Source organism: Cucumis sativus, chromosome 4 (assembly GCF_000004075.3).
Source record: "Cucumis sativus cultivar 9930 chromosome 4, Cucumber_9930_V3, whole genome shotgun sequence".
In the NCBI taxonomy this organism is placed as follows: Eukaryota; Viridiplantae; Streptophyta; class Magnoliopsida; order Cucurbitales; family Cucurbitaceae; genus Cucumis; species Cucumis sativus.
This window is the reverse complement of record NC_026658.2, coordinates 6,523,572-6,544,795: the sequence shown is the minus strand read 5'-3', so window position 1 is coordinate 6,544,795 and position 21,224 is coordinate 6,523,572. Positions and strand designations below refer to the sequence as shown.

General features: G+C 34.9%; 3 protein-coding genes across 4 annotated transcripts; 2 read left to right on the top strand and 1 right to left on the bottom strand.

Moving 5' to 3' along the window:
• Positions 1 to 1,071: 1,071 nt before the first annotated feature.
• LOC101205561 (ATP-dependent RNA helicase DEAH12, chloroplastic) lies at positions 1,072 to 7,884 on the top strand. 2 transcript variants are annotated; one of them, XM_031884058.1, is made up of 4 exons: positions 1,458 to 1,595; positions 1,718 to 2,183; positions 2,850 to 5,991; positions 6,426 to 7,884. In XM_031884058.1, exons 2-4 carry the CDS (start codon positions 1,794 to 1,796, stop codon positions 7,640 to 7,642), a joined length of 4,749 nt encoding a protein of 1,582 aa, XP_031739918.1. In that variant the 5' UTR covers positions 1,458 to 1,595; positions 1,718 to 1,793; the 3' UTR covers positions 7,643 to 7,884. The 2 variants fall into 2 exon arrangements, with proteins under 2 accessions (XP_004137287.1, XP_031739918.1); XM_004137239.3 differs by having other exon boundaries at positions 1,072 to 2,183.
• An 892-nt stretch (positions 7,885 to 8,776) lies between these two features.
• Positions 8,777 to 9,241, bottom strand: LOC105435202. The gene has a single exon (XM_031884121.1). It carries the CDS (start codon positions 9,239 to 9,241, stop codon positions 8,777 to 8,779), a length of 465 nt encoding a protein of 154 aa, XP_031739981.1.
• A 6,367-nt stretch (positions 9,242 to 15,608) lies between these two features.
• LOC101205791 (UNC93-like protein 1) lies at positions 15,609 to 19,176 on the top strand. The gene is made up of 3 exons (XM_011655058.2): positions 15,609 to 15,757; positions 17,216 to 18,692; positions 18,777 to 19,176. The coding sequence occupies exons 2-3, from the start codon at positions 17,533 to 17,535 to the stop codon at positions 18,991 to 18,993; spliced, it is 1,377 nt and encodes a 458-aa protein (XP_011653360.1). The 5' UTR covers positions 15,609 to 15,757; positions 17,216 to 17,532; the 3' UTR covers positions 18,994 to 19,176.
• Positions 19,177 to 21,224: the final 2,048 nt, after the last annotated feature.

Genomic DNA, 21,224 nt, shown 5'->3' with positions numbered 1-21,224 from the left:
CATATAAATATATCTACAGTAAGAAGAATTCAGTTGCGAGTATTTAGTGGAGTGTGCACACAGTTAACGAATATTGATTAATGTGGATTATGAGTTTAACCAATTAATCTTGTATCGTTGTAGCATCTGATCTGTAGGTCCATTAGGTCATTTTCCTAGCTCATAAAAGGTAATGCGATTTATTTATATGAGTTATATTTGAAATATTTAAATTTACTTTAGGAATTAGTACAATGTATAATGATACATTATAAATATAAAGTTTATCAAATTTTATTATATAGATTTAATTTTGTATATGATTCAAAATTAATTTATTAGAGATAAAATATTTGAATGAGTTCAAATACTAATTTAATATGAATTAGATTCATATTAAATTTATTGGTTTTGAGAGAAAATTATATTTGAATATGATTCAAATTTAGTTTAAGTTAAATATAAGATATTTAATTTAGTTATTAATTAATTGGAAAATTAATTAATAGTTTAGTTTAATTTAATTTAATTTAATTTGATATAATTAAATTAATAAAAAACTATAAGATATTTGAGAGATATTCACTAAATAAGATTTAAATAAAATATTAATAAAATATTATTTAATTAAATATTAACTAATTGATTTGAAAATATTTTTTAAATTTATAGAATATGATGATTCTCTCTAACCCCTTTTCTATGTCAGAAGGAAAAAGAGTTATAAATATCTAAAGAAATTTTTTTTTTTAAATAAATTAATCAAAAAGAAAAAACATTAATGCTTTTGCTCTTTGCAAAAAGAAAATAGAAAATTCTATTTACAACCTATACCAAATTCTATCACTTATAGTCATTGATATGCTATACTGATAGAATCCAAAATTTTGCTACAAATACCCAAATAGTTGAGTTATAATCTAACTCATCAAATACTTAAAAGTTAAAAAGTAAAAAAAATCCTGACCATCAAATGGTAAAGCAGTCATTGGGTAAGAAACACCAAAGAATTTTCCATTACTAGAAGTTATCTGAAAGCCAACAGTGTGGGAAAAAACAAGTAAAAAGATAAGAGGAAAAGAAATCAGAATTCAAAAAGTCCCAAAATATTAATTCCCTTCGTCTTCTCGTACTTGTTCCCACCAGAAAGTGATACACTGTCAAGAGAAGACTCGAAAGACTTCCAAGTCTTGGAGACCAACAACACCAACAACACAAAGAGAAGCCATAATCAATCCTCCAACGAAACCACTCTCATCAGGTTCTTCTCCTTTTGTTCTTCTTTTCTATCCTCTTCTCTCAAACCCTCTCTCCCTCTCTCTGCTTTTTAGGGTTTCTCTCTCTTCCATGCCACCATGAAGTCTTCTTCTTCTTCCACCGCCTCCCGCCCACCGGATTCTTCCTTCCGAACCATTCGACCCTCCAACTTACATTACCTGCCGCGTTCTCCCAATGCCTCTGACTTTCCTTCTAAGTTTTCCGCCCAACAAAATTGCCCAAACCGCGCCAATTTCGCTATTGACCTTGTCTTGGAGCATCGCACCCTTTCCAAGTGTTCTGTTGAGCTTTTAATCGCTAAATGTATCTCGAAGCCGGATAATTATATTATCCCTCAGGTTGGTTCTGTTGCTGCCTTTTTGTTTTTCAAGCAGTGGGTTTCTGCGCTCGAGTATATGGTTGCCCTCTGGGAATTGCGCCTCACTGGCTTTCATGATTTCACTCCTATTCTCAAACCTAGGATCAATTTGCCCTCTGATGTTGACGAACTCCACGAACGTCTTCAGAACCTCTTTGCTGAACGTATCAAGCTTCTCATGGATGGCGACAAGGTCCGACATTGGCAAAACAAATACGATCTTGTTATGGTCCAGATTAATCGGATTTCTGATACACTTCGGAGGCCTCTTCGTATAGACGCTGCTTTTAAACTCAATGAAAAGAAGAAGGGGCTTCTTGTTGAGAAGGAATCAATTGTGAGGAAGATGGAAGAATTTAACTCTGCCATGCGTTACATTCTGGATCATGTGGAAGGAAAGAAACTGGAAACGTCAGATAGCCATGGCATGGGGATTTTTACATTTGATGGGACAATTAACTGGAACCGGATTCATAGCTTGATTTTGAGAGAATGCCGCAGACTTGAGGATGGTTTGCCCATGTATTCTTGCCGCCAGGAAATCCTTCGACAAATTCAGTATCAACAGGTCCCTCTTTCTTCTTCAGCTCTCGACTTTATTTTCGCCTTGAAATTTTCATTCTATCTACTTGTTTGATCGTGGTTAGTTGTTGGAGGTAGAAACCTATAGTTTATCAAGCCTGTTTAACATTGCACACGCATATGCAAACGTTATTTCTGAAAGAAAAGATGCCACCTTTGGGATTGTGATTAATACATAGGTTCTTTAAAAAAATATGTTAATCGTGCAAAAGTCACAATAACAAGCCTTTTGCATCAATGTAGACAAACAGTTTGGAAAAATAGTTTTATTCTCTACATGAAATAATTTAAGAAACGACACAGCTCATCCTCCACTGGAGATGCACTTTCTCTCGATGCATTTCCAGTATATTGATTTAATTTTTCCAGTCAGCTAATGAACTTGTCTCTTGATGTTATGAACTCTTTGAAATGTTCTTACGTTGTCCAACTTTCATAAACAAGGGGTTGGCACTGGCAGGCAAATGTTTGGAACTTCCTGGATTACAATAATCTTTTCAAATTTGTTTTCTACATGAATTCGGAGTGATGAAGTTTGTCTAATTGTTCTTTCATTCACATTTCATATAAGTTTGCTTTTCAATTAACTTCTAAGTCTTATTTAATCTATTCACGACTTTAATAACTTAGTTGTGTATAATTTTTTATGTAGGTAATGGTATTGATTGGAGAGACTGGTTCAGGAAAGAGCACACAGTTGGTTCAATTTCTGGCTGATTCAGGACTTTCGGGTTCTAAGTCAATTGTGTGTACACAGCCTCGCAAGATATCTGCTGTCTCGCTTGCTCATCGGGTGAGCGAAGAAAGCCGTGGGTGTTATAATGATGATGATTATATGAGCTGTTATCCATCCTTTTCATCTGCTCAACAATTCAAATCTAAGATAATATACATGACGGACCACTGTTTACTGCAGCACTACATGAATGATAAGAAGCTTTCTGGTGTTTCTTACATTATAATTGATGAGGCTCACGAAAGAAGCTTGAGTACTGATCTCCTTTTGGCGTTACTCAAGAGTTTACTCATGGTGAGAATTGACTTGCATCTTATTATTATGTCTGCAACAGCCAATGCAGACCAACTATCAAAGTACTTTTTTAGGTGTGGCATCTTTCGTGTTCCGGGAAGGAGCTTTCCTGTTGATATTAAATATGTTCCTTCTTCCAATGAAGGCATTTCTGGTTCTTGCATTGTCCCTTCATATGTTAATGATGTTGTACGAATGGCCTATGAGATTCACTGGCAAGAAAAAGAAGGGGCTATTCTTGCATTTTTGACTTCTCAGATGGAAGTAGAATGGGCATGTGAAAATTTTCATGCTCCTGGTACAGTTCCCCTGGCATTTCACGGTAAGCTGTCCTTTGATGAGCAATTTCGTGTGTTCCAGGACCATCCTGGAAAGAGAAAGGTTATTTTTGCCACAAATCTTGCAGAGACATCATTGACGATTCCTGGTGTCAAGTATGTTATAGATCCTGGTTGGGTCAAAGATAGCAAATTTGAACCTGGAAGTGGTATGAATATTCTTAAGGTCTGCAGAACCAGCCAGAGTTCTGCAAATCAAAGAGCTGGTCGTGCTGGTAGAACAGAACCTGGAAGGTGTTATAGACTGTACACAGAGTCGGAGTTTGAGCTAATGTCTCCAAATCATGAACCTGAGATTCGTAAGGTTCATCTGGGTATTGCAATATTAAGAATTCTTGCCTTGGGTGTAAAGAATGTGGATGATTTTGACTTTGTGGATGCTCCCAGTGCTGAAGCTGTTGACATGGCCATCAGAAATCTCGTCCAGTTGGGTGCTATTACACTGAATAATAAGGTTTACGAATTAACAAATGAAGGTCGTAATTTAGTAAAGTTGGGCATTGAGCCACGACTTGGCAAGTTGATTCTTAGTTGCTTTGATTGTCGTGTTCGTAGAGAGGGTGTTGTACTTTCTGTTTTAATGACAAATGCTAGTAGTATATTTTGCCGAGTTGGTAGAGTTGAAGATAAATTAAAATCTGATTGCCAGAAAGTTCAATTTTGCCACCCTGATGGTGACCTTTTCACGCTGCTCTCGGTTTATAAACAATACGAAGCCTTGCCTAAGGAGAGGAAAAACAGATGGTGTTGGGAGAACAGCATTAATGCCAAAACTATGAGAAGATGCCAAGATGCTATCTTGGAATTGGAACGTTGTCTCAAACAAGAACTTCACATTATTATTCCCAGTTATTGGCTTTGGAGTCCGCTAAAGCCTTCAGATCATGACAGAAATATCAAGAAATGCATACTTGGTTCTCTTGCTGAGAATGTGGCCATGTTCACTGGTTATGATCGACTGGGTTATGAAGTGGCAATGACTGGACAGCATGTTCAGCTACATCCGTCATGTTCTTTGCTAATATTTAGTGAAAGGCCCAAATGGGTGGTGTTCGGTGAAATTTTGTCAATATTCAATGAATATTTGGTCTGTGTAACTGCTTTTGACGCAGATGATTTATTGACCCTTTCCCCTCCTCCTTTGTTTAACATATCTAATATGGAGAAACATAGGCTTGAAGGACGAGTTCTTAGTGGTTTTGGCAAAACTGTACTTAAAAGAGTTTGTGGGAAAAGCAACAGTAATCTTCTTTCTCTTACTGCACATGTTCGAAAAGTTTTCAGTGATAACTGCATAGGCATTGAAGTGAATATCAATCAGAATGAGGTTATGTTGTTTTCGAGAACAGAGAACATGGATGAGGTGTGTCATTTTGTAAATGATGTTTTGGAGTATGAAAGGAAGTATTTGTTGAATGAATGCATGGAGAAATGCTTGTATCATGGAAATGGTGGCTCAACTCCAGTTGCTTTGTTGGGTGCTGGTGCTAAAATAAGACATCTTGAGCTTGAGAAGAGATATTTGACAGTTTATGCATTATGTTTGAATGTGGACAGCATTGATGATAAGGAGTTTTTTACGTCTCTTGAAAATTTTGTATCTGGTACAATTTGTGGTATTCAAAAAGTTCCAAATTCTGGACATGATGTTGATAACAAAGAAAGAGGATATAGAATAACATTTCTTACTCCCGATGCAGCTGAAAAAGCTTCCAAGATTGATTGTGATTCCTTTTGTGGATCCTTGATGAAGATAATTCCTTCACGGTTGACTGCTGGATGTGATAATAAGATGTTCACTTTCCCTCCTGTAAAAGCTAAAGTATTCTGGCCTCGTAGGTTGAGCAAAGGATTTGCTGTTGTTAAATGTAACATTAATGATGTGGGTTTCGTTCTTAATGATTTCTCTAGCCTACTGATTGGAGGTAGGTTCTTACGTTGTGAACCTAGCATAAAGTACAATGACTGTGTTACTATTAGTGGAATCGACAAAGAGCTTTCTGAAGCTGATATTTTAAATGTTCTGAGAACTACAACAGATAGGAAAATTTTGGATCTTTTTCTGGTTCGGGAAAATGCTGTTGACAACCCTCCAGTTAATTCTTGTGAAGAGTCCCTGCTGAAAGAAATTTCTCCTTTTATGCCTAAATTGAACCCTCATGTCAAATGTTGTCGTGTTCAAGTTTTTCCACCTCAACCAAAGGATTTTTACATGAAAGCTGTGATAACTTTTGATGGAAGATTGCACTTGGAGGCAGCAAAAGCTTTGGAGTTCTTGGAAGGGAAAGCGCTGCCTGTATGTCTTCCATGGCAGAAAATAAAGTGCCAGCAGCTATTTCATAGCACTTTATCCTGCACCATTGACATATATAGAGTGATAAAACATCAACTGGATTCCTTGCTTGAAAGCTTCAGGAGGATAGATGGTATTTTCTTTATTGGATCTTCATCTTTTTTCAATGTTTGATCATGTATTTTTCCGTCTCTTTTCTCAATGCATGTGCTATTCTTTATTTCTTAACAACTTTTGAAATGTTGGGTCAATTTTCTGTTATATCTTATTCTAGCACCGTATTTTTTGCATTTTATTAAATATTTACATGGGGTCCTTTAATATTTGATGCTCGTAGAAGTTTTTGGTAATCTACATCAAAGTTGGCATATCATTTTGTTGGTCTATCTTGAACACAGATGAGGTTTACACGTTGCAAATTTGTAAATTCTACCCCTGCTTTTATTTTCTGCATTTATCACAAGTATGTGCCAGTGGCAATCCTTCTTGAAGGTTGGAGACTACATAAATATGATGATAGCTTGGTTTAGTCAGATTCTGATGATCTTGATTGTTCACGTGAACCAGGTGTAGAATGCACTCTTTCTCAAAACGTCAATGGTTCTTACCGAGTGAAGCTATCTGCCAATGCCACAAAAACAGTTGCTGAGCTGAGACGACCAGTGGAAGAGCTTCTGAGAGGGAAGATTATAGACGATGCTAGCCTGACTCCAGCTGTTTTGCAGCACCTGACCTCTAGAGATGGTTTTGATTTAATAAATCTTCTACAGCGGGAAAATGGAGTGTACATTCTCTTTGACAGGCAGAGGCTTAGTCTGCGGATTTTTGGTGCTTCTGAGAAGATGGCTGCAGCTGAGCGGAAGTTGATTCAATCCCTCCAGTTAATTCACGAAAGCAAACAACTCGAGATTCACCTTCGAGGCAAATCTTGGCCTCCCAACCTCTTGAAGGCAGTGGTTGAGAAGTTTGGCCCAGATCTCAACGCCCTTAAACAAAAGTTTCCAGGGGCTGGATTTACATTAAATACTCGGCGTCATATCTTATATGTCCAGGGTAGTAAGGATTTGAAGCAGGAAGTTGAAACTGTCATTTTTGAGCTTGCAACGATAAGTGGTGGTTCAGGCGAGAGGCCTGATGATGCAGATTGTTGTCCAATCTGCTTATGTGACATTGAAGACGATAGGTTTGAGCTTGAAGTCTGTGGACACCATTTTTGCCGTCAATGCCTTGTGGAGCAGTTTGAATCCGCCATAAAAAATCAGGGACGATTCCCAATATGTTGCGCTAAACAGAAATGTGGGACTCCTATTGTACTTGCAGATATGAGAACTCTGTTGTCAAGCGAGAAGTTGGAGGAATTGTTCCGAGCTTCATTGGGAGCTTTTATTGCTTCTAGTGATGGTGCCTATAGGTTTTGCCCGTCTCCTGACTGCCCCTCAGTTTACCGAGTGGCCAGGCCCGATATGCCCGGGGAACCATTTGTGTGTGGAGCATGCTACTCAGAAACTTGTAATAGGTGCCATTTGGAGTATCATCCTTTCCTATCTTGTGAACAGTATCGGGTGTTTAAGGAAGACCCAGATTCGTCACTGAAAGAGTGGCGGAAAGGTAAAGAGAATGTGAAGAACTGCCCTGTGTGCGGTTACACTATTGAGAAGACTGAAGGGTGCAACCACGTTGAATGCAGGTGTGGTAGGCATATTTGTTGGGTTTGCTTGGAGTATTTTGGTAGCAGTGATGAATGCTACGCCCATTTGGGGAGCGTTCATATGACCATCGTTTGAGCCTTTTTACTTTTGTGAATGTGAATTAGTATTTGTATAATATATATTATTAGGTTCATTAGGGGTAAATAATATTACATAGTACTAAGTCAAACCCAAATAGGTAGTTCATCATCTATGTAGATATCATTAATTAAATATGTTACAGTCAGGCATTTACCCTGCCTTTCCAACTAATATAAAATGTGTAAATTATTATATAGTTTTCTAATATTGGTTGGGTTATTTTTGTTCGTCCATAATTTATGTTTATTCCTCTTTCTGTGTATATTTGCAAAACATTCATTTTAATCTCCTGTATAAAAGTATACATGTGACCATTTGTTAAATGGAAAGTGCAAAATCAAACTAATATTTCCAAAATCATACATTCCAAGACGGCTAAATTTTGGAGGAAAATTCTACATTCAATGTGTAAACTAATATCTATCTGTCCCGTGTGGATCATGAATGATATTTGCTCCTTCTATTCTGTTAGGTACGATTCCTAAATTTTACTATACTTCTCTTTATTTTCTATTATACCTTGCTTTTATTACTGTATATAAAATATATACTTTTTGTTCCATATTAGTGATAACTATGCATATAAGTAGTAATTTATATGTATGTGTGGCAAAAGAGAGGAGAGTTTAACCATTATATGATGTTATTTAATTTAGGAGTTTATTAATTTTCTCTGTGTTGAAACATATAACCTCTAATATAAGCTATCTTTTAACGAAGTCAATTACAAATAGTTGAAGGAAATTTTACTTTTCATGGTTTCGATCTATTTTTCCTTTAAATTCTCTTAATTCATACCTTAAACATGAACAAACACTACTACTACTATTATGAGGATGAAAGTTGTGATTGGAATATTTTCATATTTGTGACGTATATACCCTTAAAAAAATGTAGTTAGTATGTACAAAGTTGAGTTGTCAAGTGGAAGCATTGGGAGGTTAATTTTTTTTTATTATTATGAAATATGTATTAAAATATTTTTATTCTTACTGTTTTCACAAAAGTTTACTAATACTTTTGTTAGTGGTAGTTTTTGGTTCGATTTTTAATATACTCTTATTTAAGAAAGTAAAAGAGTAAAATTGGGTAAAAGAAGTAGGGGGTAAAAAGGTAATAATGTATGGTTCATGAAGGATTACATGTATAGCCCAAAAGAAAGCCAACTCCAACAACACTCAAACAAATAGCCAAAGCCCAAACCCATTTCATTCCTCCATTTCCACCATTCTTATCACTTTCTTCTTCCTCTTCTTCCTCTTCTTCCTCTTCTTGTTTCTGCAACTTGAAAACCCTGAGCTCCAGCAATTTGAGGGATTGTCGATAACAGAACACCATTCTGGCCTCGTCTTCAAAAGCCCTACTAATACAATCCCTTTCCTCCATCAATTTTGCCGCCTTCCTCTCCGCCTCTCTTGCCCTCGTTTGCGACAGTCTCAGAGCCTTCAACAGCTCCATTTTTTCCTCCATCCCACTCTTGAATACCTTCTGCGGCGGCGGAAGATCGCAATTCCTAATTAGCTCAACCCCGCCTCTGTTGACCATGTCTCTCGAATCTAGGGCTTTCTGATTGTTGCTCGTCCCTGCCTTCATGATTTTGCGGGTGGCCGGTCGAGTGCGATCGAATTTTGGAACGAAAGGGATTGTGGATGGGTATGGGAAAGATCGATACAGAAAGATTGAAATTGACTGAACTTATTTATTGGCAAACAATTCTTTGCTTGCTTCTTCAGACAAACTTCCGGTTTATTTTTGCTTCAAGGCACTCATTCAAATTCCTTTCAATATTGTTACTCCTTTTTTATATTGCATCGCACAACTTTTCTTTAATCACATTATAATATGGCTTAGTGATCGTTGTGTAGGTTTGATTGCTACCAAACTCGACTTAGCAGTAATGTATATATATATTTTTTTTCTTTTAAGGTCACGGATTTGTTTTTTTATACAATCATTGTACTTAAAAAATTATTGCAATACGTATACCTTCAAATTTTCATTATATTCTAAAGCATTTTTAAAATGCTCATTTACATTTTAAAATTATGAACCAAAATATATTATCTAAAATAGTTTATTTTATTGTGGAGTATTTAAAATGATAAAAAGGATCATTGTTATACCCATATTATCAAAAGATGGTTGAAACTTGAAGGTTAAAAGTTGTCTTTTTCTTTCTTTTAAAAGGTTAAAAGATGGGTATTTTTTTAACCTACAATTTATTTGCAAGAAACTAGCCAAAACCACATGCCTCCTACCTAAAAATGGAGGAGAAAACATTTGAAATACAACAAGAGGACTTAATCACTTCTTCAAAGGAAGAAGAAGAGAAAGCTACAAAAAAGGAAAAAATAAAAAAACCATCAAATCCCCCTCCATCAACATGTCACCTGCCAAACGGTGGGAGATTTCATTTGTCGAGCAAGCGCACCAACCAAAATAATCCACCCCGACAATCTTTCCAAGTTCAATCAGTCAATACCAAAGATTTACAATTAATGACATTAATAAGATTCACACACTTAGATTCCACCTGCACTCATGGGAAAGCCCTCGACCCAAAAAAGTCCAAAAGGACAGACAAACCTCTAATTGTACCAAAAGCCTTAAGCACAACGATGGGCCACTTAGCACAAACCTTCTCGCAACCAGCATGTCACACCCCATTCCGAAGCAACTTCTCACTAGGTTCGAGACGATAGTGTGAAGCTGACATGCATCTTCCTCTAATGACACATGTTGATCCTGCTTAACCCGCTCTTTGAACTAACTTTAAACAGAAACATATAACTTGTGGAATTAATAAAAACACAGTATATTCTAAGACATTCAACATCCGTCTCAACTCATTGACAAACTAGTTTATCAAGTTTGACATAAAGATGTCAAATTTGGAAAAGACGACAACACCAAAACTACTACAAACAATTCCAGCTCACTTGGTTATGTACTAGCCTATTACAGACCACAACTTTCTTAGTTCTTCACTATCTTAATTAGAGACCAAATACATGAATGAAAATGAGTTATACACAAAATAATAGTTCAAATTTTTAGCAAAGTAGGCGAAATGTAGTCAAGCACCGGAACCACGATCTCTACTGAAAAGGAAAAAACATTTTGAAAGAGTGAGCTATAGAGCCCTGTGAGTTACAACTTTTAGAAACAAAACATGCACGATTTGAAATAGATAAACTTAGCAAAGTATTTTGGATTTCTCAAACTCATTTCTTAAACTTTAACAACCCAAAAGATAAATGACATTTGACACTTTCTTAGAATGAGGAAAACTAAATTCTTATTAAAATAATATCAAATATATGTTGGTAAAAATATAAAATTGATAAAATTTAAAAATAGTGTGAAAACATGACCCACGGGTTCTAACAATTTTAAAGAAAATAAAGATAAAAACATAAGGTAAAAATTTGAATAAAATATCTAAAAATCAAATTACTGAAAAACTAATGAAGAAAAGGCAAAAGCAGAATAGGTCCCCATATGTCATGTCACGAGCTCTTTCTATTGCTTGCAAGCTTTTCAAATCCTTTACATTTTTCTGAATATTAAACATAGAAAAGGGTGAGTGTCACACCCCATCTCAGAGGATTTCCTCACTAGGCTCGAGATGTGACGAGAAGTCGACCTCGTTCTTCTTCTAATAATGTCAGTCAACCCTGCTTAACATGTAACTTTTATTTATCTTTAAACAATTAAACTTATACATAAACTGCAGAAAGAATAGTCTATCTTGAATATAATAATTTAAATTCTTGCAAAACATTCTCAGATTTACCCAACCAGTGGACAACCTGCTCAATAGGCTTATATAGACAAACTGATGAGCAAAGTCCCAACCAAACAACACTATTACAAAACTCAAATCAAACTATCATACTATTCTATTACATATAACGATAACTAATTCCTCTCTTAGCTTAATTACAATTTATCACGCATGCATGGAATGAATTGTACAAAATATAATTAAACTTCTAGCAGAGTATGCAGATGCTTTAACAGGCACCAAAATCACGATCTCTACCTGTAAGAGAATTAAACATTGAAAGGATGAGCTAGAAAGCCCTGTGAGTGACTAGTTTTAAAACAAAGCATGATAATGAAAACTTCGAACAAAGGATACATAAACTTAGCAAAGCAAATTTTCTTTTCAAATTTAGCTTTTAACTTTCTCTTTTCTTTCTTCATTGCTATACCTTAACCTCTTCGTATCTATGAGACGAAACTCTAGGCATGGAAGTCTTATCCCTTGATTCAATACTTGAGAGACGAACCTTTAGACGCCTATAGCACCCTATCTCGCTATAGCTATCATGAAATAAAAAATCTAGGCGTTCATAGAGGTCTTCATCTCTTACCTAGTCTATATGATGGAAACTTTAGGCATCTACTAGATACCCTCATCACATGATCTTTGTGCATAGTACAATCCCACCTGTAGGGTTGCTATCAGATCAAGACATCTTGGTATAGACTTAAGCATATTTAGAAACCTCATACTAAAACTTTAACTTACTTAAGTTAGCATGCTGGTGAAAATCTCTTGTATTAAGCAAGTCTGAAATCTAGCTTTGTTTTAAATATAATAATCAACTTTCTCAAACATTTAGAGAAAACATAGCATTCAAACACATTCTTATAAATATCATGTTTAAGAAACATTTCTCAAATTGAATGTTTTAGAACTTTAACTCAATCATGCTTTCTCATAACACATTTCTAAACTTGAAACTCGTGCTTTGTAAATAATTTCATAAATCTAGCATATTTAAATGCTTAAACTCAAAACATGCTTTAAAACATAAATTCTCAAATCAAACTTAGAATTTATTCTACATTCATTTTAGTCACAAACAACTTTTAACTAGATTCTTGAACTATAAATTTGTCCTATTTCTTCTGTCCTGAAAATAACAAGAAAATTCAAGTTAAAAACTTGGTTTTAACCATGATAGATTCTCTTTCACTTCTTCATTTTCCTTCTTTCTTCTTAAAGAAATTCTTTTCAACTCACCTTGGACTCTTTTGAAGTCTCAATAACCTTGGCTTACTTAGAACCACTTCTAGCAAGCTTGCCCTAGCTCAAACGAACTCCTAATCAAATTTAAAGTCTAGTTCAACAACCAAATAAAACTTACAAAGTTGCTCTAAATCTTCTTAAACAAAAAAAAGGAATCTTTAACTTATTTGAATCTAAACCTCAAGCTCTAACTCTTATTTCACAGCTCAAACTCGACAAAACCCTTCCTTTCATATGCCCTTTTGACAAAGAACTTCAAACCAAGCTTGACCTAAATCTCGTTGTCGTGGCTTCCAAACTTCCAAGAACACCAAACTCTCGATCTCCACACTTCTCTCCACTCTTCTCTCTTGAGCTACGATGGTGAGAAATAAGAGAAATGAGGGTTGTGGTCTTTAAAATACTATTTGCGTCCGAAAAATGCTAACCTCGCGTGATAGAAATTTTTGGAGATCTATCACGCATTTTCTTTTTAAGTGATCTCGATTGAGGTTGGTCCAAGATCAACCAAGATCTTAACTTTTCTCGATTGGACATGCCTGAGAATCGTAGAATTTCTTTCTTCTGCTTCCAGTCTCAACTGAATACGACTTTGAGATGACCCGAGATCCATCCCTAAAAACCTTATGTCTTTCATCTCAGGCTATCATAGCCTTGAGATGGATTGAGATTTGCTCTCTGCCTTTTCTGTTTTTCGATCTCTGTCTCCCATAGCCCTAAAATGCACTGGGATTTTCTCTCTAGCTTTTCTCTTGGCCAAACAAGGTTTGAGATTCTTACTTCTATCTCGAGATTTTCTTAAGCAAGACGCCTTGCCTCTCAACTTTTTAGCAAGCAAATGAGATAGAAGATACGAATATTACTAGGAGTATATAAAAATATACCCAATAAGGGACTCGTTACTGGTTCCGCTAGGTGACCTTTTAATGTCCCCTTAGGAGGTGCCATAAAGTAATAATAATGTCTTGTGTCTAATGGAGCCCACATGTACGAGTGATCTCGTGGCAACACTACTTGTGAATTATTTTTATACATTCTCTTTGCATATTGCATTCGACATTGACTACGTGAATTGGTTTCGCGCCTCTCATCCGCTTAGTTATAATTTTGTTGAACTATCATTTAAGGGTCTATTTATGTGACTTATAACACGAGAGGACAATGTTATATGATAAAAAATGCTAACTTTTCCTTAAGGTACATTTTCTTACCATGCATTGATATTTCTTCTAATTCTGCGTTGAGTACAACTTTTTCTCTCGCTTGTCCAAATGTAAGTGAACCGAGAGGTTTCCTAGGTAAGCTAGGATTGAGCACAAAGAATTTCTATCAAACTTAATTATAAAGCCTACTTTTTTCCATTACATGTGTAGGCAAAAAAACGGTGAAAAATAATGATTTAATAACAAATTTATGGAATGAACGTCGTAATTAAGAAAATTAAAGAAAATGATTTTAAGAAAAATATTGCATCTAATGACAAATATATATGAACGAAAAAACAAATTAGTGCAAACACAAGATCACAACTTAAATTATTGATATGAACGTTTAATTTGGGAAGCTTCTTTAATTCGATGTGCAATATGAAAAAAAAACATGGATGCTAAATTTATTGAGCGAATACCATAAGTAAGATTATTTAATAAAATAAACTTATGAAATTTGTGTATTGAATCTACATTATATATTTAAAAAACAAAACCATATCATAACACTACTATTATAACTCATAACACCATCTATCAAGATTATCGTAAGGGAAACTATATCACAAAAACATTTAGAAAAAAATAGCACATGACACATATTTTTTACATTTTGTAAATATGACAAAATTAGTGATATCAGATTATCAGACGGTAATCATAGGACTATCGAACCATAATAATAGGTTATCAACTTTTAAATTTTCTACTTTTGTAATTTAGAAAATATATTGACATAATGACATGACTCCTATTATCATAAATTTTTTTGTTATTTTTGCAAAAACACTTTATTATCATCAAGGGTGAATCTATTAAGGGGTCATGGGGGCACGTGCCCCCCTTACATTATCAGATTTTGTATTTTAATATTAATCATGAAGTGTTAGATTACAATATATATCGAATTTAGCTTTATTTTGCCTGATTTCTGCTTCTGCTGTAGTGGTTGTGCTCTTCTAGCACAACTCTTTGGCTGTGAGTTCACTTGCTACAATTATTTTTATGAAATAATTTTTATTCTAAATATCAATAATTTTTTTTTTCCTCAAATATCAAATTTCTTCATAAATTGTCAGAAAATAGTTATTATTCCAAACATCAATAATTTTCTTTCTTCAAATTTCTCAAATATCAATAATTTCCTTTTTCAAATATCAAATTTCTTCCTTAATTTCAATAATTTCCTAAAAGAAAGATATTTTTTAAAAAGAGAAAAAAAATCATCTAAGATAAAACTCTAACTTAATTTTTAGCTCTTATTTGTTATCTAACCAAAGTTTTAAAAAAATGAACAAAGTCGTGATTCAAACTTCCACTCTCTCACCAACATTTCGCACAAAAGGTATTAATATTTCGTTTTTCTTTTTTAATGATAATTTTAAATTCACATATTTGCATTACACAAAATTATGTGAAAATTGTCGATATTTCTTTATTGTTACAAATGAAATGAATATTATAAAAGCATAAGTGAAACGTTATGATATTTTTTATTGTGTTTATTATATAATACCGTGTGGTCTGGTCTGTTGATCATTGATTACAACACTGACCCTACCATAAATCAAAATCACAATGGCCACGGTGGAAATGAAACCATTTGAAGAAAAAACAAAAACAAATGAAAAGTGATGATGGGACACGTGTTTAATGAAAGAAAAGAGACTTTATAAGTAGATTCCTTATTTTGTTTAAAATCATTTACTTTCTATTCTCTTTCTTCAACTGAATTTCCCATTTCCTTTTCGTTCTTTTCCAATCATCACACCAGCAAGCAAGCAAGCCTTGAGTGATTACCTTCATCACCCACGCTTCAAACTCTTCTTCCCCAACTCTAAATAACACACTATCACCACGGTACGCATTTTTCTGTTCTTACTTTTCCTTCCAATTTTTTATTTACTGATTTTTGGATCACAAACCTTGCGATTCAAAGGCCATTTCTCATTTTCGATCGATTCAAATCTATGGGCTGTAACCTTACTCTCTCTCTCTCTTTCGAATTCTGAATCGAGGTTTATGGGCTTCAATTCATCTTCACATATGTTTAATTAGTTTTTCTTCAATTTCTTGTTTGATCTAGGTTTAAGGATATGTTATTTTAGATAGATTGCTGGAAAATTAAACGCAACGTTAATCATGCTTACGCTGTTTAAGTTTGTGGTTCTATGCAATGGTGATGACCATTTCAAGTTTCTACTACCAATCTTCCCTTTTTATAGCAAGACAAAACATGGAAATGATCGGCCTTGAAATTTGTTTTGTAGTGCTTTAAAAATAGGTAAAGAGTAAAAGATAGACAAATTTGATAAAAATAAAATATAGCAAAATTTTAGATTGATAAAGTAAAAGGCCAATATATATAAATATGTATATTTGACACAGGTTCTTACTCTTTTCTAAAGCCTTTCGTTACATTTGAAAAATGATTTATTCATTCAACCTCATCGTACGTTATTGCTTTTTCAAAGGTCCTGTGCTCAAAAAAGATACTCACATCTTTCTAGATCTTTTCTTTGAGAATATATCGTTGGTTTGCAAGTTGTTTGTCGATATTAAAAGAAAAAGAACAGTGAATTAGGAGAACTAGAGATTTTTATGAAATTTTATTGTATAAAAGATAACTGCAAATTTCATAACTGATTTGGTTTTTCATTAGTTGGAGTTCCAAAATACTTCACCAGAACTTCTCTTTTGCTATAGAGAAAAGCATGGGTACAACCTTGTACCCATCTTATGTGATCTTTATCTCTCCACCCACAAAAATAATTATCAAATACCTTTTTTTAGGATTTTTGTTTTTATTTTTACTTTTGTGACCATTGCCCTTTGCTATATTACCATTTTCTATCTAACTAAGCCTGGGTGTTAATTTTTTTTTTATATTAATGTGAAAATATGTCTAACGTTTTGAAAGGTAGAGTATAAATTTAAAATACTTTTACAGTCTCTTTATTGTATATCTAAATTTGTAAAAAAATATAATAGTAATTTTTTTTTTTTTTTTTTTTTAACTTAGAGGTGGTTTCATGATATATCATCATTATTTGTTAGGAGTTTTTTATTCTAAAAAACTATAATTTACATGAATGTTAATTTAAATTACTTGAACTTTTTTTTTTTTTTTTTAAAGTTAGAGCTAGCAAAACTTATAGGAAGATTGATAAGTTATAGTAGGTCATGAATATCTACAAAATTATATTTAAATATATAATATATTGGAGAAATATATATTTGGTGGAAAAAATAAGTTTTTGAGTTTGTTGGAAAGTTATTTAATTCGACTTTTCTAACATTTATTTTCAAACTTTGAAGGTCTGATCACATGGGCAAAACATTGTTTAGGCAATGATTGCTGGGCGTAAAAGTAGTATCTAAATCAGAGCAAGCCAGGAACGCAAGATTCTTGTTATGGTCTTCGACTAACGATGGTGTAATCTTTAATATATATTGATAAACCAACCTCATCTCGGCTCGTGAGAACTGAATCCAATGAGCTTCAAATCTAACTGAATAACAAACAGAGGAGAGTTGGCTCAAAATCAGGGATTTTTTTCAACAAATCCATCGTCGCAATTCAATACAGGTTCACACCCAAACTTTGTCGATCTTTCTTTGATCCATTGGTGGTGATGGGTTTCCAAGGAGATGAAGAGTCCTCCGCTCCTCGGGTTTCATCAAAATCCCAATTCAGATTTAACTCTCCCCTGGTTCAGGTTTTCTTAATTGGACTGGTTTGCTTTTGCTGCCCTGGTATGTTCAATGCCCTTAGTGGTATGGGAGGTGGAGGCCAAATGAATACAGCAGTTGCTGATAACGCTTCCACCGCCCTCTACACCACTTTTGCAATATTCGGCATCATCGGCGGCGGCGTATACAACATCCTTGGCCCTCGTCTCACCCTCTTCGCCGGCTGCATCACTTACGTTCTCTACGCTGGCTCCTTCCTCTATTACAATCACTTCAAGGACCAAACCTTCGCTATCATTGCAGGAGCAATTCTTGGTGTGGGTGCTGGCTTCCTATGGGCTGGTGAAGGCGCCATCATGACTTCCTATCCCCCCCCTGATCGAAAGGGCACTTACATTTCCATCTTTTGGAGTATTTTCAACATGGGTGGTGTTGTTGGTGGTCTTATTCCCTTTATACTAAACTACCATCGCACCACTGCTTCTTCCGTCAACGATGGAACCTACATTGGATTCATGTGCTTCATGTCCATTGGGGCTCTCATCTCTCTTGCCATTTTGCCCCCCAGTCGTGTGGTTCGTGATGATGGTTCACGATGCACCAATATCACGTACTCTAGCGTATCAGTTGAGTTTGTAGAGATTCTCAAATTGTTCCTTAATTGGAAGATGTTGTTGATTGTTCCTGCTGCTTGGTCTAGCAACTTTTTCTATACCTACCAATTCAATAATGTGAATGGGGTGTTGTTTAATTTGAGGACAAGAGGGTTCAACAATGTTTTCTACTGGGGAGCACAGATGGTGGGGTCGGTTGGAATTGGATACATATTGGATTTCAGTTTTAAGAGTAGGAGGACTAGAGGTTTGTTTGGAATTAGTTTGGTGGCGCTATTGGGTACTGGAATATGGGCAGGTGGCCTGGCTAACCAGCTTAGATACTCTCGCCACAACGTGCTAGACAAGTTGGATTTCAAGGATTCAGGTTCAGATTTTGTTGGGCCTTTCTTCTTGTACTTCTGTTTTGGGCTGTTGGATGCCATGTTCCAGAGTATGGTGTATTGGGTTATTGGAGCCTTGGCAGATGATTCAGAGACTTTGAGCAGGTATGGTCATTGATGTATATGTTATGTGTAATATTTGAGTGAGATTATATTATATTTGTATAATGATTGGGAGACGAAACACAGGTATAGTGGATTTTATAAAGGAGTGCAGAGTGCAGGAGCTGCAGTTGCATGGCAAATTGACACACACCATGTTTCCTTCATGTCTCAGTTGGTTGTGAATTGGTCACTCACATCGCTGAGTTATCCTTTGCTGGGGTTTCTGGTGTTCTTCGCTGTGAAGGAAGACAAGAAGCCTACTGATGAAACTTGTAAGGAGGCTAATTCTTGTATTAGCTAATTTAATTGATACAAAAATTTAAGTTCTATAATTGCGTTTGTTTATGTTTTTTTTTTCTGCCACATCTTTCTTGATGTAATGTTTACAACATGTTTACCGAAAATAGAATATTGTACAGCAGAGACACTTCTATTTACCTTTCTTGAGAAATGCTCCTAGATACCTTCCAAGTTTATGATGCAAGCCTAAATGTTATTAGGATTAAACTCGGTAACTCGATTGTATTTGAAAGTGTATTCTTTCAAAGTCCACAAAGTTCTCTAAAGTGCAGCCACCAAGTCGCTCCCTCAACAGACCAAGAAGCGTTAGTATATTCAACTTCCATCATCCACTTTTCAATGGAGTTCACGTTTGGGAGAGACTAATGAGAGCTTGCAAAGCATGGACAGAGAAAGAGATGTAAGATTATTATAAGTATCAAAATTACGTACACAGTTGCTTGAGATTTCGATACATGCAAAATTTGAATGATCTTTATTAAACCATCTCGCATTTTTTAAATATTCTAGATTGACCATATGTTGATAACAGCATTTTCTAGCTCCCAATTTAACATAAAATTTGATCTCAGATAACCCCAACAGTCGCTAGAAGATATTTCCCCACTCAAAGATGGTTAGGAAAAGTTAAGACATATATATATACAGCCCATATGTTTTTAGAGAATTTATTTAATTCCCACACGATATGACGTTATAAGGTACATTCTTTGAAACTCTTGCAAAAAGAACATAGAAAGTTAATTTGGATTTGTTTCGAGAGTAAATTACAAACTAGTGGAATTAATTAAGTAGGGTGCAATTGGGTTGGGTTGGGTTGGTTTTTCTTTAAAACCTCCCCGACTTGAAATGTACAGTTTATTTTACTAACAGAGAGCTCGACCCAACCCAATGGGGTTGGGACGGTTTTATTTTCTTACTTCTTCCTTCCTTTTTTTCTTTTCTTTGTGATGCTAATTGCTAAATTCAAGAAAGATAGGTATTATGATGCTTGTGATTCTAAATTTGTGTGATTTTAAATATGCATAAATGTATATTTTGTGGTGATTCTATGCACAGCAGATTCTAAAGTCTAAATAAATCATAACTAACAGAAATATGCATAAATTCTGTATTCTAAATGATTCTAAATATAGGTGGATTCCAACTTGAATTCACATAACATTTTTGTGATAACATAAATTTCTAAATTCTAAATGCACACTTGATCATGAACGAACATGGTTCTTAAACTTGTATAGCAAATCACAATAAAAAGTATTCTCAATTGACATAAATCATATAAAACATTCTCTTTAGCCTATAATTGAATCTACATTACGCCTTGTTCGTATTGTCACGCCTCGTCCAAAATGTCACACCACGTGACCAAATGGAGTGTGTGCCGCCTAAACATTAAACACATAGCTCTCGCGAGATGACATGTCAAATGCCTAATAAGGGAAACAACTCTTTTCCTTGTCTCTTTGCAAAGTTCTTTCATTGAGCCTTAGAGACCTTCACCACTTTTGCAATGGAAAACAACTCAAGAAAAATACAATAGCACTGCGGAATAACTTAACTTCTTCTCCTTATTCTTAACGCTTACAGAATTCAAACAAGATACAAATTACAACTTTGCTTTTCATAAAATAAAACCAAGTATGATCTTCTCATATCCTTCTTCTTCACACCAAGGTGTTGTTTTTCGCGCCAAGGTGTATAAGACTCTGATCTCGTCCTTTTCCTTTTTGTCATCTTCAATGCATATCAAGGAAATTCTCCAAAATCTTCCTTTCCTTTCTTTGTCGCTTCAATTGCTTCTTTGATCGGGGTACTTAGAGATGTGAAGTCATCATTCTCTTCTTTACCTTGTTCGCCCAACAACCTCAATTTATAAGATAATATTGAGAGCTTCCTTTCCTTGCCTCAATTCTTTGACTCTTTTGCTCTTGCCTTACTGTTGAACTGAGTTTTGAGTGATAAGGAGCAGCATTCTTACTAACCAACTCCTTAAACGCATGATGAGATGTCATGGCTAGCACGTCATGTAAGACTGTAGAGTAACTCTGCCTCCCCTTCTTAACTAAGCTACAATGTCTCAGAACTAGCCTTCGCATGACCTCAACGACTGACAACCTGGGGAGGAAAAAACTTAAAACATAAGTCAAATAAACTTAGTGAGTAATGGTTTTGAGATTTTTTTTTGGGAAAACACATAGAATCACAAATAATAAGGTCAAATGCATCACA